Source organism: Capricornis sumatraensis, chromosome 6, assembly GCF_032405125.1.
Source record: "Capricornis sumatraensis isolate serow.1 chromosome 6, serow.2, whole genome shotgun sequence".
NCBI classification, from domain to species: Eukaryota; Metazoa; Chordata; class Mammalia; order Artiodactyla; family Bovidae; genus Capricornis; species Capricornis sumatraensis.
This window is the reverse complement of record NC_091074.1, coordinates 16,288,072-16,312,251: the sequence shown is the minus strand read 5'-3', so window position 1 is coordinate 16,312,251 and position 24,180 is coordinate 16,288,072. Positions and strand designations below refer to the sequence as shown.

At 54.5% G+C, this 24,180-nt stretch overlaps 1 protein-coding gene across 1 annotated transcript in view; it reads left to right on the top strand.

Annotated features, from left to right (window-relative positions):
* Window positions 1–24,180, top strand: part of XKR6 (XK related 6) — a 268,031-nt gene that overhangs the window by 231,561 nt on the left and 12,290 nt on the right. The window contains exon 2 of the mRNA XM_068974709.1: window positions 21,313–21,509. Coding sequence (XP_068830810.1) covers window positions 21,313–21,509 — 197 coding nt within the window. The remainder of the gene's footprint in view (window positions 1–21,312; window positions 21,510–24,180) is intronic.

The following is a 24,180-nucleotide window of genomic DNA, read 5'->3' as shown; positions in this document are numbered from 1 at the left end:
AAACCAGTCTCCCCATAGTGTCAAACCATTGGTCCTGACCCCCCCGCCCCGAGGCCACAGGGAACTGGCGGCAGCAGAGAGAGACCCAGTTCCTCTGTCATTTCTGTAGCCTCCACGCCAAGCTCACTGCAGAGCGGGAGGAGGAAAGGAGGAGAGGCGCCTGAGGAGCCCTCCGGCCATCCTGGAGGGCCCATCCCTGCGTGAGCCTACAGGCAGGAGCCACAGAGCAAGCAGGGGCATTCAGGGCATCAGCACCCCAATTCTGGCTGCGGGAGCCCTGGAGAGGGCTGTCCTCCAGCCTCCAGGGAGGTCAGGCCCCCTTCTCAGGCTGTGTTTTCCTCTTGAAGCGTAGACCTGACTTTTGCCCGGGAGGAGTTACCCACTTCACAAAGCAGTACTGCCCCCAGGCATGGCTGCTGACCGCAGACCCGGCTGCCCCCCGGGACAGTCATCAGTCCTGAGGTCTCGCCCTGTGCCCTCTCCAGAGGCTCTCCGACTCAGTGTCACTTTCTCCGCTGAGCTCCTCCCTCCTGGTGGGATAGAGAAGCAGTGAGCCAGCCTGTTCAAAGATGAGAATTACAGCTGAAATGGCACCGCCTCTGTCAGCCAGTGACCCACCTGCTTCTCCATCTGGAAATGGGAGAATGGGGAGAGGGTGGCCCCAACCCTTTCCACCCACACTTCTGTGACTCCCACCCTGACACCAGCAGGCACACTCCTTCCCAGGTGACAGATGCCTCCGAAACTGCCCATCTTGCCAGTGGATGTCCAGCTCTGAGGATGACCCCGCCTAGAATAACTTTCCGTGGGCCCTTCTGGGAGAATGGCGTCACCCACCAGGCAGCTCATTGTCACTTTTGATTTAACCACATGGAGCACAGTGAAAACCGAGGTGAATGTCCTAATCACATAATTACATTAGTGCCGGCTCCAAAGAGTCCGCAGGCTGCCTGAGTCCCGGGGTTCGGGCCTGTCTCCCACGCTCCTCACAGATGGCACAGAGAGAACATTCCTTTTCCAGATGACTTGTCTTGGTTATCATCCAGGCCGAGTACTGAACTTCACGGAGGGCTTGCAGAGTCCATTTGGAGACTATTTTGAGATTCGGGGATTAGATAAGCAGGGCTAAGAGCCATTTAGATCTTCCAGCCTGATGCACATGAGGGAAACTGAGGCCCAGAAAGGGCGAGGGACTTACCCAAGGTCACACGGCACATCCCTGGACCAATGGATTCTACAAATCACTATGGTTTCTCCAGTTTGTTTTGGCCTAGTGCATTTGGAAATGTCCATGTTTAATTACAAATCTAACTATAATAGCTTTTTTCTTTTTTTAACAGTTACAAAATCAGCTTAGAAAAGGATAATAATATTAGGGGGTCATTCTGAGATTAGGCATACCAGGTGAACACTGCCTATCAATGCAGGAGACACTGGTTTCATCCCTGAGTTGGGAAGATCCCCTGAAGAAAGGCACAGCAGCAACCCACTCCAGTGTTCTTGCCTGGAGAATCCCATGGACAGAAGAGCCTGGCAGGCTGCAGTCCGTAGGGTCACAAAGAGTCGGACTCGACTGAAGTGACTTAGCACGCATGTCAGCTCTTAAGTTGGTTTAGTTCAAGTTCCTGGACCAACCACAACCAACTCAGATCTGAGCAGATTCCCTCGGTCCCCAGTTTGGCTGGTTCGGAGGAGGGAAGGAGACATTCCCTGGGTTGGGGTGAAGGTCCCCGGTTGATGACTGGAGGGACTGGACATCAGGGAGGGATGAGAACACGCCGCACAGAGGGAGAGGGGGCCTCGGAGCGGGAGTCTGTGGCTCCTGGCAGGCAGTTGGAGCCTCCATCTGTCCCACAGCCCTCTCATCTCTTCTTCCTGTCAGTGACTGACTGCGGCATCGGTACCTCAGGGCCTGCCTGTCTGTCTCCTGGGAGCCCGCCAGACGTTAACGCTTCCTCCCCCAGTCCCGGGGAGCCTGTCACTGCCAAGGGGAGGGAGTGAGGTGGGGGGACACACGGGGGACCGTAAGTCTGCTGCTGGAAGCTTGTTCCAGGCGTACGATGCCCAGCTGAATGGAAGGGCCTGTCTGGAGGGAAGGGGGTCTCCCTTCTGATAGGAATGGGTAAGAGAGGCCTTACCTGTCCTCAAGAAGCTGAAGGCAGTTTAATTCCAAATTCTAGTTCAATCCCTCACCCCACTGAGGAGGAGCAGAGGGGCAGCCGGCCGCCTTGCTGTGAGGGTCAGCTCCACCGCCGCCCCTTCCTTTGGTGTCCGCTGCTTTCTCTGGGCAGCCCCCTGCGTGGCTGCAGACCCTTCACCCCTGGGGCCCGCCTGGCTCTGCACCTCCAGGTGTTCTTCCGGTGGAGTCCGAGCATCGCTGTGCCCCAGTGTCCCTCTCGCCTTCAGGTGAGCTCTCTGCCTTCTTGGGGAATGCCTCCTCTGAGTGGGGTCAGGCTCTACCTTGCAGGAAGGGTGGAACTGGCCCCCCAGGGCTGAGAAGACAGACCAAGGCAGGGCTAGAAGCGTGACAAGCTGCCAGCGTCCATCCCTGCCATCCACCAGGGCGGGCGGTGCAGATAGTACTGGGGAATGGAGCCAGGTAAAGGACCACCGCCGGGGATGCGAGGGGGGATGGTGAACGGGGGAGTCTGTGCCTCGGGCTACTAAGGAAGGTGAGGCTGATTTCCTTTCCAGCTCGAGGCAAACTGTGAGAGTCCTGCTGTGACAGCTCTCCTGTCTGTCCCTTCCCCTCACCCCACCCCCGCAGCACCCCAGAAGAGACCCCATGAGCAAAGGCAGCAGACGGTGCGGAACAACAGGCTGGGAGTCAGGAGACCTGGGGTGGATCATCACAGCCAGGCTCCTCTCTGGAGCCTCAGTTTCCTTCATTTGTAAAGGAATTGGTTGGACTCCTGCCCATTCCACTTCTAACTTTCTGTTATTCTTGCAAAATGAGATGGAATGTGTTACCTCCTTTGGCTGAAGTCAAAGGAATGAAGTCAAAGGGAATCAGAATTTGAACCTCCAGGTTCAGAGCCCTTTGACCCACACTCTGCACCCGAACTGGCCTCCCTGGAGGCTCAGATGATAAAGAATCTGCCTGCAATGCAGGAGGCCCGGATTCGATCCCTGGGTCAGGCAGATTCCCTGGAGAAAGGAATGGCTACCCACTCCAGCATTCTTGCCTGGAGAACCCCATGGACAGAGGAGCCTGGCAGGCTACAGTCCACGGGGTCGCAGAGAGTCGGACATGCCTAAACAACTTTCACTATACCTACCCACCTGCTTCCTGGCCTGATGACCACGAGGCCTGGCCCTGGCAGCAGGCAGCAGCTGTCAGCCGAAAGAACAGACAGAGATGCCTCTTCCCCAGGGACAGGCCCAGGACTCTGCTGGTTTGCCAAGACTTCCTAACAAAGTGCTGCCAACTGGAGGCTTAAACAACAAAAACGTATCTTCTCACAGTTCTAGAGGCTGGGAGTCTGAGATCAGGTGCAGGCGGGGTTAGTTTCTGCCAAAGCCTTGCTTCCTGGCTTGTAAGTGGCCGCCTTGTCCCCATGTCCTCGCATGGCCCTCTGTCTGGTCTGGGTGTGCACAGAGGGAGAGGGAGATGTCTCCAGGCCCGTCAGGTTAGAGACCTTATTTAACCTCAGCCACTCCATAACTGTCCCACTTCCAGATGCTGTCACTGTGGGGTGGGGGCCTCAGTATAGGAATTAGGGGCGGGGTGGGGGGACACAGTTCAGTCCGGTAGCCGCCTCCTGCTGTGTCCTTGCGTGGTACCCCCCCAGCCTGTGTGCTACCTGGGTGTTCTCATCCCCTCTTCTTATAAGGATACCTGTCATGTTGGGTCAGGGCCCACGATTATAGCCTCATTTTACTTTGATTACCTCTTTAAAGATCTCATCTGCAAGGATACTCAGTCTGAGAGGTTAGGCCCTCACCATACGGGTTTTGGGGGAACACAGTTTAGCCCCTAACAGAGTCCCAAGCAGACATTTCTGGGAGTGACTTCCCTGTAAGCAGGGTGGCAGTATTCCAGTATGATTATGAGCAACACAGCTGCAGGGGCTAAGAGGAGCTGGGAACCAAGTCGGTGATCTCAGAGGGTAGTCTTGGAAACCCCCAAGAGACCAGCCTGCACTGCTGTGCAGGAGTTTAGTGGGTAAAAGGCAGTTTCTGCCTCAGTTTCTTCATCTGTAAAATGGGACTATGGTAGACCCTGCCTCACAGGTCACATTAAGTGAGTTAATACCCACAGTGCACTTAGACCTGCATCTGACATAGATGTCCACTCAATAAATGTTAGAAAGCAGAGAGAGAAAGGCAATCACGAGACAGAAGAACAGAACTGGGGTAATTACCCTTCCTGTTTCCAGCCTTTTTCTACAAAGCTACAGCAATCAAGACAGCGGTGTGTCATAAAGATAAACAGGTAGGTCACTGGAACAGAACTGTCCAGAAACAAATCCTGTGCGAAGACAGTTAAATGGGGAAAGAATAGTCTTTACCGCAAGTGGTGCTGGGCCAGCTGGCCTCCACAAGCAGAGGAATGAACTTGGGCCTCACTTCACATCTTACCTAAAGACCAACTTTGATGGATCACGGGCCTAAACATAAGAGCCAAAACTCTAATACACTCAGAGGAAGACACAGAAATAAATCTTCATGACCTTAAGTTAGGCAAAACCTCCTTGGATATCACACCAAACACACAAGCGACAAAAGGAAAAATAGACAAATTGGACACCATCGAAACTAAACCCTTTCATGCTTCGGAGGACATCATGACGAAGGTGAAAAGATAAGCTACGGAATGGGAGAAAATACTCGCGCATCACATATCTGGCAAGGGGCTAGTGTGTAGGTGGCACAGGGAGCTTTTACAAATCAGTGATAAAGAGATGAGTGAGTCGATTATTAATAACAAAACTACAAAAGATCTGAAGGAACGTTTTTCCAAAGAAGATATACAAATGGCCAGTAAGCAAGCACATGAAAAGGTGCTCAGCGTCATTAGTCATTAGGGAAGTGCAAGCGAGAATCACAAGATACCAGTGCACCCCCATGAGGATGGCTAACATTCAAGACAGATAATAGCAAATGTTGGCGACGACGTGGAGACATTAGAGCAGGCCTGGAAATGGTGCAGCCGCGCTAGGCAACAGTCTGGCAGTTCTGCGGAAAGTTAACCCTAGAGTTACTATGTGGCCCAGCAGTCCTACCCCTAGCTCTGTGCCCAGCAGAACTGAAAACACAAGGCCGCACAGAAATTGGCACACCAGCGTTCACAGTAGCGTAATTCAAAATAACCCCAAAAGTGAAAGCAACCCAAACATGGGCATCAATGAATAAATGAATAAACACTGGTGGCTCAGATGCAAAGAATTCACCTGCAATGTAGGAGACCCAGGTTCAATCCCTGGGTCAGGAAGATCCCCTGGAGAAGAGAATGGCAACCCACTCCAGTATTCTTTTTTTTTTTTTAATTAATTTGTTTATTTTAATTGAAGATGAATTACTTTACAATACCATGGTGGTGTTTGCCATACACTGACATGAATCAGCCATGGGTGTACATGTGTCCCCCATCCCGGACTCCCCCGCCTCCGTCCCCATCCCATCCCTCTGGGTCGTCCCAGTGCACCTGCTTTCAGCGCTCTATTTCATGAATCAAACGTGGACAGGTCGTCTGTTTCACACATGATAATATACACGTTTCAATGCTATTCTCCCAAATCATCCCACCCTCACCCTCTCCCACAGAGTCCCAAAGTCTGTTCTTTACATCTGTGTCTCTTTTGCTGTCTTGTGTATAGGGTCGTTGTTACCATCTTTCTAAATTCCATATATAGGCATTAATAGACCGTATTGGTGTTTTTTTTTCTGACTTACCTCACTCTGTATAATAGGCTCCAGTTTCATCCACCTCATTAGAACTGATTCAAATGTATTCTTTTTAACAGCTGAGTAATACTCCATTGTGTATATGTACCACAGCTTTCTTATCCATTCATCTGCTGGTGGACATCTAGGTTGCTTCCATGTCCTGGCTATTGTAAACAGTGCTGCGATGAACATTGGGGTACATGTGTCTCTTTCAATTCTGGTTTCCTTGGTGTGTATGCCCAGCTGTGGGATTGCTGGGTCATATGGCAGTTCTATTTCCAGATTTTTAAGGAATCTCCACACTGTTCTCCATAGTGGCTATACTAGTTTGCATTCCCACCAACAGTGTAAGAGGGCTCCCTTTTCTCCACACCCTCTCCAGCATTTATTGTTTGTAGACTTCTGGATTGCAGCCATTCTGACCGGCGTAAGATGGTACCTCACTGTGGTTTTGATTTGCGTTTCTCTGATCATGAGTGATGCTGAGCACTCCAGTATTCTTGCCTGGAGAATTCTATGGACAGAGGAGCCTGGCGGACTATAGACCATGGGGTCACAAAGAGTCGCACATGCCTGAGCAACTAAGACTTCCTTACTTAGTGGACCTAGGCAATGGAGTATTATTCAGTGATAGAAAGGACTAGGGCAGTCCAAACCCATGGGCAGTCACTTGCCACCCCTCACACCCCAGCCCCATGTAAGGAAGCGGAGAGACCAAGGCACAAAGATCAGAAAGAAACAATGTGATGTGCAGTGTACAAGACGCTATACCTGTTATTTGGGACTAAAACCAAGTTCCTCTGTGATGAGCCCCAGGTCGTCCTGTCCCCACATGCCTGCCCAGCCTGCAGGTCCCCAGCATTCCCACAACCGCTGCTCAAGTCCATTTCTGTCCCTGAGCTGTGGACTGTCTGCTCCTTCCTCATGGCTCAGCCCCTAGCTCCACGCCGGCCTGAGCTCCACCTGGACACATACATCCATCTCTACCCTCTGCTTTATTCACACCGGGCACTTATCACCCTGGGCATAACGGTGCATAATTATCTGCTCCTTCGGTCATTCTCTACCTCAGTCTGAAACATGAGTTCTAAGGGTGTGGGCTTAAGATCCTGTGTTCTCCTGGCTTCCAGAGCAGCTGGTACAAGGAGCTGCCTGGCATAGCTGTCCCTGGGGATGTTGGTGGGCTCCGATTGGGTAGCTTTTTGTGATTTTGAGGAGTTTCCCTTGCAGCTCAGATGGTAAAGAATCTGCCTGCAGTGCAGGGGACCCGGGTTCAATCCCTGGGTTAGGAAGATCCCCTGGAGAAGGAAATGGCAACCCATTCCAGTATCCTTGCCTGGAAAATCTCATGGAGAGAGGAGCCTGGTGGGCTGCAGTCCATGGGGTTGCAAAAAGTCGGGCATGACTGAGCGACTGACACTTACTAACTTACTTTGTGATTTTGAAGGCATCTTCACAGGGAAACATGTTGTTGAGATTCTGGGACTCAGCCAGTCCCAGGTGTGACTCCCAGCTCCTCCATCCTTGCTGTGTGACCTTGGGCACATAGCGTGCCATCTCTGGGCCAGCCTCAGGTTGCTGATGTAGAGAATAGCCCAGTAATAGTGCCTGCTTGATGGGGCAGGCATGATAGCTACTTACAATGGCCCATGAGAAACTTCCAGCAAACTGCCTGCCTTATAGAAAATGATCAGCAATTGCTCATGGACGACCTTGGGAGGCGGGTGGTTTAGTCAGTGAACAGGGGGTCTGCAGTGCTGGCCAGCTGCGTCATATGCTCTGGTAGCTGAGATTCTGTTCCGAGTGTGCTGAGGTATGAATTAGTAGTTGAGCCTTCTGTGTCTGAGGGGAAGGCTAGGCTCTCTATTCCGCTTCCGTTTTCGGCTGTGCTGCGCCTTCGGTGCCGTGCAGGCTTGTCTCTAGCTGCGCCGAGCGAGGGCTACGCTTCTTTGCAGTGCATGGCTTCGCATTGTGGTGGCTTCCCTTGCAGAGCACAGACTCCAGGTCATGCAGGCTTCAGTAGTTGCAGTTCCCGGGCTCGAGAGGACAGGCTCAATAGTTGAGGTGCAGAGGCTTCGTTGTTCCGAGGCATGTGGGAACTTCCCAGACCAGGGATCGAACCCGCGTCTCCTGCGTTGCCAGGCAGATTCTTTACCACTGCGCCACCAGGGACGCTCCTAAGCTCTTCGCTCTTATCACGCGCTCTTAGACCAGAGACGGTTGTGTGGATGCGCCACTTTCTCCACTCGCCCGTGCAGGAAGCCACAAGAGGCTCCACAGAGATCCCCGTTCCCCTTGTGTGGATGGCAGGAGAGGCCGCAGGTGTTGATGCGATTCTGGCCGTCTCGGGCCTGGCCAGCGGGGAGGACAGGAAAGGCCTGGGGTCCCGGGCCCTGCTGCAGCCACCCTCTGCCCTGCCCAGGGCTGCTGGCCCGGGATGGGTGCTCTCAGCTCTGACTGGCTCCTCGGAGGAGCGCTTGCTGCCTCTGGGCCTCGGGAGCCCATGGGGGATGCGGCACCTGAGGCCTGGCTGGGAGGGTGCCCTGGGCCACACTGGCTTCAGGGGGCATCCTCTTAGCAGGCCTTAGAAGGGATGGCGTGCTGGTCGCTTAGTCGTGGCCGACTGTTTGTGACTCTGTGGGCTGTAGCCTGCCAGGCTCCTCTGTCCATGGAATTCTCCAGGCAAAAATACTGGAGTGGGTAGCCATGCCGTTCTCCAGGGGATCTTCCTGACCCAGGGATCGAACCCAGGTCTCCTGCATTATAGGCAGATGCTTTACCGTCTGAGCCACCAGGAGGGAGAAGGAATAGTGACTGAAAGTGAAGCGGAACGCCCCCACTACCAGGCCCAGCCCACCTGCTGGAGGGGGCGGAGTCCCACCCTCCCCTGCTCAACAGCGGCTCCTCCCTCTTGATGCGGACCCTCTCTGGTCCCAGCCACTCCCTCTTCATCCATTCGACCGTCAGTCCACCCATCCGTCTATCCATTCTTTCCTGGGCTAGGGAGGATGGAAAGGTGAGGATGACCCAGCTCCTGACCTCAGAAACCTCCCAGTTTCAGCCCCATGGGTTATCTCTCACCAGATTCAGGAGAGGGCCACGATGAAGAACCCATAAGCTTGGCCCCACGCCTGCTGGGTCAAGGCAGACGGGATTGGAAAAGGGGCTTATGGCCTGTAGAATTGGTCCCTTGAGTATCTGAGATTCTGCCCAGACTTCACCTCCTCCTGGAACCTTCCCCGCTTCCCCCATTGTGTTGGGAACTTCCTCTTCTTTACCCAGAGCCCTTCCTGCTTTGGGGGGCCGTGCAGTCCATAGCCTTTGGCCCTTGACTAAGTGCCCTCTCCTCTCCCTGTTGAACAGGAGCTCCTTCGGGCCTGGACCGTGCCTGGCTCTGTGTCCGGCACGTGGGAAGCCTCCAGCACACCTCTCAGGTAACTGCTCCATGAGTGATATACCTTCCCGGCCACGAGAGCAAGAGGTCAGAGCCACGGGAAGAGGCAGGGCCCGGGGTTGTCTCTGCTCATACAGCCTGTGCCCTGTGCTGCTGGGGGAGCCCTGCTCTCCACCCTGACTTCAGGGGAGAGTCCAGACCACCTTGCTGGGACCTTAAGAAGGCGATGAGGAAAAGTCAGGTGTGTCAGAGGGGTCACAAAGTGTACCCACACAGCGAGAGACACCAGCGTCATTATATTGTGCGTTATTATTCTCAAACCCCATCTGGCGTGGGCCGGAGAAGTGGTGCTGCTGCCTGAAAACGGGGGGCTGGGGGGGGCAGTGACCTCAGAAACGCCTCCCTGGCAGGTGATCTGAGCTCCAGGTCAGATGCTGCGTCTCGCCCCACCCCTCCTCCAGCCCGGGTGGAAGCAGCCAGCTCCCCCCGCCCACACACTGAGGGGCTGCCCCGGCTCTGTGGCTTCATCCAAGTCACTGCTGCCCACACCACAATCATCACCCTGCCACACGGGGTGTCCACTTGCTGTCCACTCAGATGTGGAGATTTGGAAACAAGTTATATGGTCGAAGCTATGGTTTTTCTAGTAGTTATGTACAGATCAGAGTCGGGCTATAAAGAAGGCTGAGCACTGAAGAACTGATGCTTTCGAACTGTGGTGTTGGAGAAGACTCTCGAGAGTCCCTTGGACTGCAAGGAGACCCAACCAGTCAATCCTAAAGGAAGTTAACCCTGAATATTCATTGGAAGGACTGATGCTGAAGCTCCAATACTTTGGCCACCTGATATGAAGAGCTGACTCACTGGAAAAGACCTTGATGCTGAAAAAGATTGAGGGCAGGCGGAGAAGGGGACGACAGAGAATGAGATGGTTGGATGGCATCATAGACTCAATGGACCTGAGTTTGAGTGAACTCTGGGAAATGGTGAAGGACAGAGAAGCCTGGCGGGCTGCAGTCCGTGAGGTCACAGTCGGACACAACTGAGCGACTGAACAATACCACCACCACTCTGGGGTAGAAAAGGGACACCGGGATGTGCTGGCCTCACCCTGCACCCGAGGCTTCCGACAAAGGCACAGACGTGTCCTCTTACCCGGGCCCAGGGACCCTCAGTGCCGTTGCCCTGGGCAGGCTCGTGCTTATATGTTGGTCACATGACTCAGAGCTCATACCAGAGTGCACGTGACTTTACTTTGGGCCAGTGGATCCCTGCTGAGGTGGTGAGGGACTCTGAACGTGGCCTTCGCTGGGCAGGGCCAACCTCCTCCCATAGTGCTCGGGTGCAGACCAGTAAATCCATTCCAGCAAGAGGCAGACAAAGCAAGCGCTGGAAGGCCATCGTCAGAGTTTTCAGTTCTCATCCTGATGAAAGTGAAGCGGCCTTTCCACGGTGGGCACAGCAGCGGTTTCAGCTTCCAGCAGAGACCCACAGAGACTCACAAGGCTGGGTGGGGCCAGCGACGGGCTTGCTCACTTGCTTAAGAAAGAAAGGCAGTCCCTTGTTCATTCAGGACTGGGGACTTAGCAAGCCAGAGAGTGAAGCTTGAGGACGAGTTGGGGGCAGATGGGGAGGCCGGAGAAAAGCAGGGAAGAGGGCTCCAGCTTCTGTTCTGGGCTGTAGCTCCTGGACGCCCCCTGTGGACACTCTGAGCTGACACAGAGCTTGGAGAAGAGAGGGGTTTTCCTTATACCTGACCAGGTAGATTGCGCTTTACACTTCCCAGGGCGCAAGGATTTGACTAACAGGCTGACCAGTTGGTTCACTCATTCATGAAACAAACACGGAATGTCCACCAGGCGTCCAGCAGTGTGCCGTGCACCAGGTGTGCAGGGATAAACCCACACCTCAAAACTTGGCTCTCTGTCCTTCTGGGAGCTGATGAGAAACAGAGAGCGTGCCTCCAACATGTATGTTTGCAAAGGCGTTTTGATTCTTTAAATCAGGTGTCTTGCAGAGTCTCAGAAAAGAAGCAATCCCTCGGGCCCCCCTGTGCCAGTGGGGAATTGAGGCAGGTGGGGCGCTTCACACCCATGCTCTGAGGGATGCTGAGGCCACCTTGCCACCAGCACCTGACACCCAGGAAGATGACTGGGTGACACCCAGTACAGCCACCTCCCTTCCCTGAAGCTTTGGGGTGCTTTTCCCCATCATCTCCCTGGGCCCCCGCTAAGACATGCTGTCTTAGATGCGTGCCCCAAGCCGGCCACCACTGCTCAGCTGATGTTAGACTCTGGAGAGCAGGGCTAAAAATAGTTCCGATTTGATGCGCTGCTCCCCAGGGCTGAGCTGGCATCTGGCCCCTCCACCTTCCCTGGGAACTGAAGACGTCTCAGCCGGAGTGGGGGGAATGGAGGGGTGGGGGGCTTCCAGGCCAGCCAGGCAGTGGAAGTTTCCAGAATCCATCCTCACACTCAGAGAGGGCCCAGAGCCCTCAGCTGGGGCTGTGTTGCTACACTCTTCCCAGTGTGCCAGCTTAGGGGCCCCGTGAGCCGCCCACATCGGCGTTTGGGCAGTGTGAGGGGGTCCTCGGCTAGGACTTCTGTGTGGACACCCATGTGTATATGCCCAGGTGGGCCCTGGGTGCACCGCGCCGTGCCTGTGATACACTGGAAAGACAGCTTCAGCCCCTCTGCTCTGTGAGCTGTGGGCCTCTGACCCCGCACAGCCCCGGAGCTTCGCTTCTCTCTGAAGCTGTCCAGAGAGGGCAGGAACCAGCCTTGTCGTAGTGCTGTCCTGCCAGGCTGGTTGGTAGGTCCTCTCTTGTCTGCAGCCCAGGTCATTCCTGCTTTAACTGTTCTCCTCGCACCCGCTCTGGCCATCTGCCTCGGGGAACGTGTATGTTATGAATTTGAAGGTGGTGTTGCAGGCATCTTTTGATCAAACGAGACCACCAGAGCAGGGGATAAATGCACTGTAGCACCCTCTGCGTGGATGCTTCCCGTGGTGGGGTAGCGGCAGCGGCTGTACAGCAGCTTAACCCCGGGGTTAAGATCTAGCTGGAGAGGCCCCTGGGTCTGTGACTCCAGTACGGATGGGCTGTGAGCAGGGAGGGGCCTCTAGGAGTGGAAACCAGGCGTGTGGCGCCGCTAATCAAATCAAGGCTGAAATCTGACTTTCCAACCTGGTGTGCTATGTAACCCCCCTGAGCCTCAGTTTTCTGATTCTATAAAACGGGGCTAGTAGATGACCTCATTCATAGAATTGAAAGTGAAGTGGGAGGAGAGGGAAGGGGACATGATAAGGAACAGCAGGATGTAGCGTCTCTGGGTTAGAAGCACCGCCTCTGGAGTCCAGTGCTTGGACGAGGCTGGCAGCCGCGGCCTGGGGCTTCCTCTCGCTTCGGTCTCTTCATCTGCCGATGATCGTGACGTTCTCAGGTTAAATGATGCAATATGTGTAGAAGGTCCACACTGTGCCTGTTATGCAGGAAGAACCCCACCAATAGGAGCTATTACTGTACTGAGCACCCAGCGTAACAGGGGTGGGGAAGGGAAATGCTGTGACCTGGGCATGGAGTGAGGCACGTGGGGAGAACTGGGCCCTTGGGGGATGATGGGGACAGCAGAAGCCAAGACACGGAGACGAGCCATGCCGGGAAGGCCTGGGACTGGAGGCCAGCAGGTGTGGCCAGGGGCGGGGAGCACGTGTGTGCGGGGTGGGGCGGAGGCAGGAGGTTGGACGCCACACTGCACAGCCACGAGGGAGCCCCCGGGTCACTGGATCCAGGCTAGCCTCGATTTCCCTCATGTGTAAAAATGGGAGTATCGGTATCTGGCAGAGGTTAGGCAGGCGGGCTGAACCCCGATCCTGTCTGCCACAGCTTGGGTGCCCCCCAGATCTGTGACGGCCTAGGAGAGCTTGAAGGACTCTTCTCTGTACTGACCTGGGGCCCCAGGGAAGACTCTCAGGGGTTCCCACCTGGGCATGGAGTCAGTATCCTACAGGTGGGAGCACCCCCTTTTTGACACCACAGCCCTGGAGCCCCCGTTAACGCCTGGGGACCCGGGTCAGCTTCCATCCTGAGCAGGTGACAGACCGCAGACCAGCGAGGTTCCTGCACAAGCGCCACGCAGCCCAGAACCCTGAAACTGCCCACCATGCTTTGGGGGCACAGCCAGCTGGCCCTGGGCCCCTGGGATGCAGTCAGCGATGCAGAGGACGCATGGGGAGGAACCCCTCCGCCTAGAAGGAGGGGCCTGACGGGAGGGCAGATCAGGCATCATCATGACAGCTCTCAACGCCTTCACCGCGACCGCAAGCCAGGCTTCCCCGATCTGCCAGGCTCAGGTGGAGGTGAAGCAGGACAGGTGTGAGCAGGGCCAGGGCTGCGCAGTTCAGGTGTCAGTGACCTCGGGGGTGTGTGCAGGTAGCAGCTGGCCCAGTCTGTCCTGGATGTCGGGGGCAGGACTCCTCCCACGATGACAGCCCTGCTTCCGCTCTCCCCTGTCTAGTGGCTGCAGCACCCTCTCTCTGGCGATTCCCGGCTGCCAGTGGAGAAGTGGAAGATTCCCAGAAGTGATGTGCTTTAGCCTTTTCCCCTCTGTGTCCGTCCTCTGAGCCAGCTGCGATGCCAGGGGGCAGGCAGGACCCACCCCTCAGGGATCCCAGGTTGGAGCTTGTTGACACCAGGATAGGGTCATGGGCCACAGGGGTCTGTACAAGCGAGGGCCTGGGCTTGTGCAGCGTGTTCGGGTGCGTGGCAGCGTGTGCATGTGTGTCTTGCTGCATAGGACACAGCGTGTGGCCGTGAGGGTGCGTGACCTTCACGTGTGGTTAGCATGTACACACGTAGCAGTGTGTCCCCATTGTGAGTGCGGCGTGCATGAGTGTCTGTGTGTGGTGTTTGTGTGAAGCGTTTGTGGTGGTGGTGTTGGTGTGTGCGTGTGCCTGTGAGAGACTGCTCCACGCCCACCCATGACGAGGGTCAACATGCCCCCGGAGGCATGGGCTGCTTGTGTTTAAATAGTACAAAAATATAAAAGTTTTTTTAAATTGATGTATAAGTCACTTACAGTAGTATACTAGTTTCAGGGGTGCAGCAGAGTAATCCGATGTCTTTGTAGATTATACTCTGAGCAAAGTTACTACGGCGTACTGACAGTATTTCTGGTGGTGTGCGTTCATCCCTGTGACTTTTACTTAACGCCTCATAGTTTGTCCCTCTTAATCCCCCTCCCCTGTCCTGCCTTCCCCTAAGGGAACTCGTTTAAGTAGCATGTGTTTATTTTTAATTTCAATTTCCAATTGTTCATTAGTAGTCTATAGAAATACATTCATTTTCATACGGTGACCTTGTATCATGTTGCTGTTCAGTCGCCAAGTCAGGTCAGACTCTTTGCAGCCCCGTGGACTGCAGCACATCAGGCTCCTTCCTCCGTCTCCCTCTATCATGAGACTTTGCTAAACTTGCTAATTAGTTCTGCGAACCTTTTTTTTTATTCCTGGGGATTTTATCCAGATAGTCATATCATGTACAAATAGGGACAGTTTTACTTCTTCCCTTGCAATTAAAAAAAAATTTAATTGATTGATTATTTTTGGCTGCGTCAGGTCATAGTTGTGGCTCAGCTGCCTCACAGCAGGTGGAATCTTAGTTACCTGACCAGGGATCGAATCTGCGTCCCCTGCATTGGAAGGCAGATTCTCAACTGCTGGACCGTCAGGGAAGCCCCTTTCCTTGCACTTTGTATAATCTTATTTCTTTCCCCTGACTTACTGTACTGACCAGGACTTCTAGCATGATGTTAAATAGAAATGGTGAGTGTAGACATTACTGCCTTGTTCCTGATCTTAAGATCTTCAGTCTTTATATCATTAAGTGTGATATTAACTATTAATTTTTATAGATGTCCTTCATCTATGTCAGGTTAAGAAAGCTCTTTTCTATTTCTGGTTTGCTGAGAATTTTTAAAAAAAATCATCAGTGGATGTTGAATTCTGTCAAATGCTTTCTTTCTGCATCAGTTAATGTAGTGTGTGGTTTTACCTGTTAACATCATTAATTGCATTAATTGATTTCTGAATACAGAATAAGCCTTACATTCCCCAAATATACTCCAGTTGGCTATCAAATACTATTCTTTCTATATATCACTGAATTTGATTTGCTAGCATTTCGTTAAAGGTATTTGCATCTGTGTTTATAAGGGATGGGGCTTCCTTGATGGCTCAGACAGTAAAGAATCTGCCTGCAATGAACAAGACCCAGGTTCTGTCCCTGGATTGGGAAGATCCCCTGGAGAAGGGAATGGCTACCCACTCCAGTGTTCTTGCTTGGAGAATTCCATGGACAGAGGAGCCTGGCAGGCTATAGTCCATGGGCTCGCAAAGAGCTGGACATGACTGAGTGATTAACACTCTCACTTTTATAAGAGATATTGTCTGTAGTTTTATTTTCTTGTGTGGTACGTGTCTGACTTTGATAGAGTAATGCTGGCCTCATAAAGTGAATACAGAAGTGTTCTCTTCTCTTATTTTTCTGGGGGAAAAATGTACAGAATTGATGCTGCCCGTATTTCTACTTTCAGTGTTTAGTAGACTTTTTCTCTTAAAGATTCCCAAAGCTTCAGGTCCCCCCAAACCTAGACTCAGCCCTGTTTGGGACTTTGAGGGTGGGTTGCCTTCCACAATAGAGACTTCACAATGTGTCATAAGCAGCAGCAGGGTACTGTAGGTCCAGACAGGTGAAATTATTCAGCCTCCTGCTTCTAGCTTCCCTTAGCTACCTGCCAGTGGGGCAACATAATTTGGCCAAGACCTCTGATGGACCTCAATCATGACTTGCTGTGTGACTTTAGGGAAATCACTCAGCCTCTCTGAGTCTCAGATGAACCAAAGAGGAAAAGATGACAGATATGTCTCCTTCAGAGTGCGCTATAAAAGGTAAAAATGTGCTCAGAGAACTAGAGAGTTCTCCTGGAGGCATAAGGAACTTTAAACAGGTCTGTGGTTTATGAGGTAAGGGGAGGAGACAGCCTTGGAAGAGGAATAAGGAGAATGGGCTGAAGGGAAGACAGGAGGAGAGCCCTTTGTGGGGGGTCAGTAATAGGTGCCATCCTTGGCCTCTGGTCTCCCGTCTGTTCTCACAGGCACTGCCTCATCTGAGTCCCCTGAGGCCCTCTACGGGACCACGATAACATGCATCCATCCATTCACCATGTCCTAGGGTCCTCCTCTGGGCCAGGCATTGCACAGGCAAGAACACCGAGGCTCCATGAGGGTAGGAGGTGCAACACAGCCAGGAACAGAACTGAAAAAGAACCTAGGTGTTAGCAGCAAACCATGGTTTTCCACTGTAGTAAAAGCAAGCAAGGTGCACTAAGGTCAGAAGGAAGGAGACAACTGGTCTACCTCATAAAGCTGTGTGCGTGGGAACTCCAAGCACTGCTGGCCCCCGTGCAGACGTCGGGGCTTGAGGCCCTCCTCAACCCCTTACTGAGCTGGGTAAACCGAAGCACATTTCGTAACCCTGGCACTTCAGTTTACCATCTGTTAAAGAGGGGATAACATTGCAACCACCTTATACATCTGTTGCAAGGATTAAGTAAGTTAAGTTAATAAATACAAAATGCTCACAGCAGTGCCAGACACATATGAGCGCCACACAAACACTGGGTGTTACTTGTCAAGAGGCTTGGCCATTCTTTAGGCTCTGAGAAGCCAGAGAAAGATGGAGTTAATAAAAGGATCCTTCGGCTTAGCGATCCTTCGGCCTGCCCCTCTGAGATGGGTGAACTGCCCAAGGTCGAGCAGCCCTGCAGACCTCACACCAGACACAGGCTTCCTGAGTCCTCGCTCCACAAGGACGGCTGCCTGCCTGCCTTTAGATCCGTGCCTTTCGTGATCCAATGTTCTTAGGAGAGAAACAGTGTGACAGCAGGTGACACAGAATCCAGGTGGAAGCCAGTCAGGAGGAGGAGAGTTGGATGTTTTTCCGCCAAAACCGCCTTTCTCGGGGAGGTGAGCTTTCTGGCACCTGCCAAGGAGAGGGAGAAGGGGAGGGAACAGCAGCCACCTTGTGTCTCCTGCAGATGCTTTCTCGTGGGGACATGGCATTTCTGGGACTGCCCCCCGGCCTGGCCAGATGCCCCCTTGCACCCCATGCTGCCGCATTGAAAGGTGCAGGCCTTGGGAGGCTGCCGGCTGGGAGTGAGATCACGGTGCGGAGGAGCAGCCTTCCTGCGTGGCTTAGGGTCTGGCGCCACCTTGTGGCCATGGGCCACGGCTGTCATTGCACAGGGCTGACAGCTTAGCAAGAAGAGGCTGCTGGCTGGGCTTCCCCACAGGTCATCAAGACCCCACTCTGGATTCTTTAAGGCCTACCAGGGACCCCGGGACTTGAGGACAGAAGAGGAGGGTGCAGGATCCAGAGGATTGGGTGGAAGGCCCTTGATTGGCAATTTTGAACTGGACTCTGATGTGGTGGCAGGCTAAGTGAGCCGGTGTCCCAGGAGGCATGATAACCAGTTTTGGTCTCAGACTTGACCCCAGTGCACACTGGGCTTCAAGCATCTGTCTGCTTACGGGTGGGGAGTGGCTCCGGTCCTGCCCACTCCTACCTTCATCTCCTCCCGTATCTTGGGATGCTACCACAGAGGCAAGCTTGGTTTCTCTGGCAGATGTTATGGTTGAACCAACGTGTTCTGGGCTCGTTGTCTTCCATTTCTCTGGCCGTGCTGGACAGAGGGGCTAGTGGCTTGGGAAACAGGGGCACGGAAGGGCAGAGCAGGAGGTCCCTTTGCCCTGGCGAGGCTGACCTGCATGAACCTGAGTGTTGGTGTGACCTCGCCTGGGGACCTGAATGCATAGATAGGCTTGGGTTATGAGACATGATCGTTCCCCCATTGGGCCCCCTTGTGAGGCTGGGGGAGGTAGAGGCTGTGGTCTGCGAGAGTAGGCCTGAGAAGGTAGAGCTTTGTGGTCTGGCCCCTGAGGGAGTCTGTGGCCCCCCGGCACTGTGCGCTGCAGGTACCACATCTGAGTAGAGAGGAGTTTAGGAGCAGAGAGACCATATCCGACCTGGGAGACCCAGGGCACCAAGGCTCTCCTGGCCACATGGCTATTCTGGGTGCCCTGTGGAGCCTCTGGACTCGAAGCCCTGCTTCAGCCCCTTCACCAGGGCACCCTCGACCCCTCCTGCCCTGTCTCCCCAGGCCACCTTCCAACCTGATCCAACCGCCCCTGCCGCCCGGGGTCCTGGAGTCCGGCTCCCCAGCCCCTTCCAACTGCTTGGGACCATGCGTCCTTAGAGCGGGCTCCCCCGCCCAGCCCACTGCTACGGTCACCCCGTCTAGTCGGTCTCCTTCGGGCCCGCAGTTCTGACATAGCTTCCCTCTCCTCTGTCCCTTTCTCTCTGTCTCCTCCAGAGCTCTCTGTCCGTCTCCCTTCTCTCTGTGCACGGGTCTGTTTCTTTCTCCCTGTCTCTCTCCACCTGTCTCCATCTCTCTCTGTTGCCGTCTCTTGTGTCTCTCAGTCTCTGCCCCTCTCTCTCAGTGGCCCCATAGCTTTCCAGGTCAGCTTCAACAAGCAACCCCCCGGACACCCCCTCCTTCCCTTGGCCTCTCCCCCTGGTCCGGTGATTTTGGGAACTTACGGACTGAGGCCGAGAGAGAGGCAGTGACTCATGGGAAGCGGCGCAGCCAGTGAGCGACAGAGCCTGGAGCAGACGAGGATTCGACGCCCTGCTTCGCTTCAGAGCTTCTGTTCTGCCAGGTGTTAAGTGACGGTAACCAGAGCTGCCCCGCAGGGCATGACAGGCCCTTCGGGACACGCCTGGCCCGCAGTGGTGCCCGGTGGGGCTGGCAGCCGTGCACTGTTCATTCCAGCCTGACACCATTCCTGTTCCAGCGCCTCCCTCCCCGAAGTTTCCTGCAGGGCTGTTCTCCGCTCACCGCAAGGAGTGTATATGTAGGAAGTAAGGCGTCCCTCTCAGCCCCTCCTGATGGGTCTTCTTCGAGGTCTTTTCCGTAGGTAGGAGGCCCACCAGTTTGGACTTACATAGGAGCATCACTGTAGTTTTGTATTATTTTGCAAATGTAGGCTTTCTCACCTCTGCTTCCAAAGCACGGTCTGCTGTGAAATCCACGTGAGATTCCTGGGCAGTGCCCACCTTTCCCGTTGCTTCAAGGAGGGGGGTACAGAGCCCTTCTCTGGGAGCCTCTTAGAAAGTCGGTGTACCTGGCAAGTGGCCTGCCTTTGCAGTGCTGTGACAGTGCTGTCCTGCAGGGGGGACTCGGCCCTGGGGGACAGGAGTCTTCCTTCTTCCACAGGGCCCCCCGGGGGAGAGTGTGAACAGAGACAAGCTCACGTGTCCATGAGAGATAGACAAGACACGAGAACGTCACGGAGAGAACCAGCGATGGGGCTGGGGGGCCGGCAGGGCCCAGGAGCCGAGGGAGGGGTGGGATTTTTTTCTGAGCATGAGGGGAAGTCAGGGAGGGCCGTCTGTGATTTTGACAAAGTGCCTTGGCTGCTGGGCGGAGAGAGGGTTGTTCTGGGGGCGAGAGTGGGCCCTAGGAGGCCAGTTAGGAGGCTTCTGCTCTGATCCAAGAGAGAGGGGGTGATGGCGGGGACCAGGCTGGCAGTGGCGATAGAGACAGACCCCTAAGTGGGCCCCTGATGGGGTGCCTGGGGACAGCAGGGACCATGTAGGGGGTCAGCCACGCTCTCAACCTCTGTGATTCTGGCTTGGTGGTTTACGAGACACATTCCCAGGGGATGGCCAGGAACACACGTGTTATTCTGTCCTGTTATCTGTGACCCAGATTGATCCTAATGGGGCCCACTGTGCTTTCTGAACCTTGCTTTGGTCCTGGCGCTGCCAGCTCCTCTGGGCTGGGCTTGGCCCCAGAGGCTGCTGACTGAGTCTGGCTTCTGTGTGTGCTAAGTTGCTTCAGTTGTGTCTGACTCTTGGTGACCCTATGGACTGTAGCCCGCCAGGCTCCTCTGCCCATGGGATTTCCCAGGCAAGAGTACTGGAGTGGGCTGCCATCTCCTTCTCCAGGGCATCTTCCCAAGTCTGGCTTAGATGATGCCGTCCATCCTCCCCTTGTTGTGGCTTGGAGAAAGCGTCTATGGTTTAGGGAGAACTGCAGCGGGCATGGGGGCTTTCTTCCGCGGGCCTGGACCCACGGCCAGCACTTGGATCATCTCCCCAAGCTCCCCGTCAGCCTCATGACGCTGTAACTCCCCTATGGCAAAGAAGAGTAGCAAAGACACAGAGCTGGGGTGGTGAGTCCAGGCCCCCAGAGCCACGCCCTCCACCGGCACTGCCCCGCTGGCCCTGTGGCCTTCCCGGAGGGAGTGGGGTCCATGTGTTTGTGTGGCTGAGTCCTGGGCCACACCTCGACGGAGGCGCCCCTGTAGGCTCCCCCTAGCGTGGAGCGGGGCACACACGAGTTTTGGGGTCCAACAGCCTCGGCCAGCTCCTGGTGGCTCCCGCATCCACCTCTGGAGCCTGTGCCTGGGAGCCCTGCCTGCCTGTCCCACGTGGGTTTACTTCTGCCTGTCGCCTGGGACCCAGGCCACACCGGGCAGCCCACCAGTGATCCTCAGTAGGAATTTCATAAATGCTAATTCCTTTCCCTCCTCCTCCAGAGAGGTGGAAGCCCTCCTGGAATTTTCCCCCTGGGACCCTGGACTTGAGCGAGCCCACCTGCGGTACTTCCTTGGCAGGCCTGCAAGGCCGCTGGGTCCCCCTCTTCCATTTCTCACTGTATAGATGAGCAAGCCGAGGTGGGGGAGGGGACAACTTGCCCAGGCCCCCTTCCCCGGCCTGACCCCACCCCACCCCACCCTGAAGCCTCAGTACCTCATTCGTGGCCTGGGAGAACCGCTAGAGCTGGTCCAAGCCCCTGGAAAACCTCAGAACCAAGGAGGGGCGGCTGGTTTGCCCTGGAGGGGCCTGGCCCTTCCAGAACCCCCGCCCAACCCATGCCTCTCTGTGTGTTCTGTCCCGTCTCTCGCAGGTATATCCGCACCATGTACCTGGGGATTCAGAGCCAGAGGCAGAAGGAACACCAGCGACGCTTCTACTGGGCTATGATGTACGAATATGCAGACGTTAACATGCTGCGCCTCCTGGAGACCTTCCTGGAAAGCGCCCCTCAACTGGTGCTACAGCTCTGCATAATGATCCAGAAGAGCCGCGCCGAGACGCTGCCCTGTGAGTCCCCCCACCCCCGCCCCGGGGCTGGGGGCCGCCCTCCGCGCACACTCCAGGGGCGTCGCCCGTCGGATCCCCGAGTCCCCGGCGCCGCATCTCTGCGCCCCCGTGTGCGCGCCCGTACCGCCGCCGTCACGTGTGCGCTTGCGCGGCCTTCACGTGCGCAGAGCAGAGCCCGGTCTCCCGTGTCCCTGGAGCGGCAGAGCAGGGGGCCTGGGTCTCCCAGCCCAGGGAAAAGGCCCCTTATCTTGGCGCTGGCCTGAGCCGCGGCATTTGCACACACCGGATGAGGGAGACAGCACGTGCCCAAGAGGCTAAATCGTGTCACGCGGCATCAGCGGTTTTAGACATTCTTGAGCCGTGGTGCTTCAAACGCGTTTACAAAATGAATAAGCCCCTTTTATAAAAGAGGCTGAAGCAGCTGTGTTCTAGGTAGATGGTGGGTGGGGGTCCAGAGCCCAGGGTATCCTGCCCGCCGACCCCACTCCAGGCCCCTGCGGCTCCAGATAGTCTCCAAGCGCCCAGGGGCTGGTCTGGACACCACTGGTTTCTACAGCAGCAGGAAGCCTTTGGGAGCCACCCGGCTACCCAAGAAGCCCTTTCTAGGTGGGACTCCTCTGGTCAAAGCGCACTGTCACCCTGGGTTGCTGATGTCAGGGCAGAGACCAGCCTGCAAGTCATGTCAGAACTTATTTCAGTGGGGCTGGAGTTCTGATTGGGGCAAAGGTCCAGGGTAAGGAGGGGCTGGAGATCACGATGCTTGGGGGATACTGGGGACATTTCATCCTGGGGAAGATGAAGGCTGTGTGAACCCCAGCATTTGAAGGGATGTAGGGGAACCATGGTCGTTCCAAAGAGCAGGAGGGAGCTACCAGGAGATGGTTATGGAGCCATTTCAAACAGCGGGAGCCATCCAGAGACAGAGAGACTGTCTCAGGAGGTAGTGAGCTTCCCGTCATGGGAAGCATTCAAGCAGAGATGTTGCTAAAGGGACTCAGTGCAGAGATTCCTGACTCCAGAGGATGTGAGTGTGTATGATCCACAGTAGCAAGAGAGCTGGGGCAGAGGGTCCCTGGCCACTGGGGCCTGCGGCCTCCTGGGTCCTTGCCTCTGGGCCCCTGGCTTCCCAAGCTGCTCCAGTGGGCCCTGGGTGTCACCAAGTCCACAGGCACCTGTAGGGCACTCTCCAGTGGGACCCCCCCTTGCTCCACACCATCTGGAGAGGACAGCCAAGTCTGCGAACTTGGAAGGGGCTTGTTGGTGACGTGGACGCTGTGCGTTCTTGCAGGGCAGCAGCCTGGAAAGACGGGGCGACTCCCCCTGCTGCTTGACAGCTGTGTGACCTATGGCAAGGTACTGAGCCTCTCTGTTCCTTAGTTTTCTCATTTCTGAAATGGAGATAATATTGGTACTTACCACAGAGGGTTGTTCTGAACATTTATGACATGATGAATGTCAAGGGCCTCAGGCAGCATCTGGCCATTTTGTTGTTGGTGACGGTAGAATTGGACCACACGTTACTAATGGCATCATGGCCAGCTGGTGGCCTTTGGTGACACCTGTCCACTTTGCAGGATTAATGCTAGTAGACGCTTAGGTAGATTGCTGTTTTTGTAATAGGTGAGTCTTCCATGGATCTTGCCAGATACCAGCCTCTTCCACTTTTTCTCCTTATGCCACCTCTCCACCTTTGATTCCTCTTTTATAACTGGGTTAACATTACAGTAGTCAGCCTGAAAGATGGATTCATATCCAATTTACCCATAAAACTGGTTGTTTTTGTTAAGTCGCTCAGTCGTGTCTGACTCTTTACGACCCCACGGACTGTAGCGCAGCAGGCTTCTCCATCCTTCACTCTTTCCCAGCGTTTCCTCAAACTCGTGTTCATTGAGTCAGTGATGCCATCCAGCCATCTCATCCTCTGTCGTCCCCTTCTTCTGCCCTCAGTCTTTCCCCCCATCAGGGTCTTGCCCAGTGAGTTGGCTCTTCGCATCAGGTGGCCAAAGTACTGGAGCTTCAGCTTCTGCTTCAGTCCTTCCAATGAATATTCAGGGTTGATTTCCTTTAGGATTGACTGGTTTGATTTCCTTTCAGTCCAAGGGACTCTCAGGAGTCTTCTCTAGCACCACAATTCAAAAGCATCAATTCTTTGATGCTTATCAATTCAAAATACAATCGTAGTGGTAATATTAAATCATGCAGATATTATGCAGACATTATAGGCCTTCCTTGGTGGCTCAGCTGGTAAAGAATCCACCCGCAATGCGGGAGACCTGGGTTCAATCCCTGGGTTGGGAATATCCCCTGGAGAAGGGAAAGGCTACCCACTCCAGTATTTTGACCTGGAGAATTCCAAGGACTATATAGTCCATGGGGTCGCAAAGAATCGAACATGACTGAGCGACTTTCACCTTCACTTTCGTTTAAATGTTTTGGTCATTTGGAGTCCTCCTTAAATTAGATGTCTCCGGTCAAATTTAAGTGAAGATAAAGATTATACATTTTACCTGGTAACATATGCCATTTTTCACTGGTAATGAGCCTGGTGTCCGCTGGGAGCTTCGAGAGTCTTCCTGGCTATGGCAGGGATGGGGAGGCGTACCCGCATGGTGAGAAAAGTCCACCAGAGCTGTGTGTAAATTCCATCTCCGCCACGTACTGGCTTTACAAG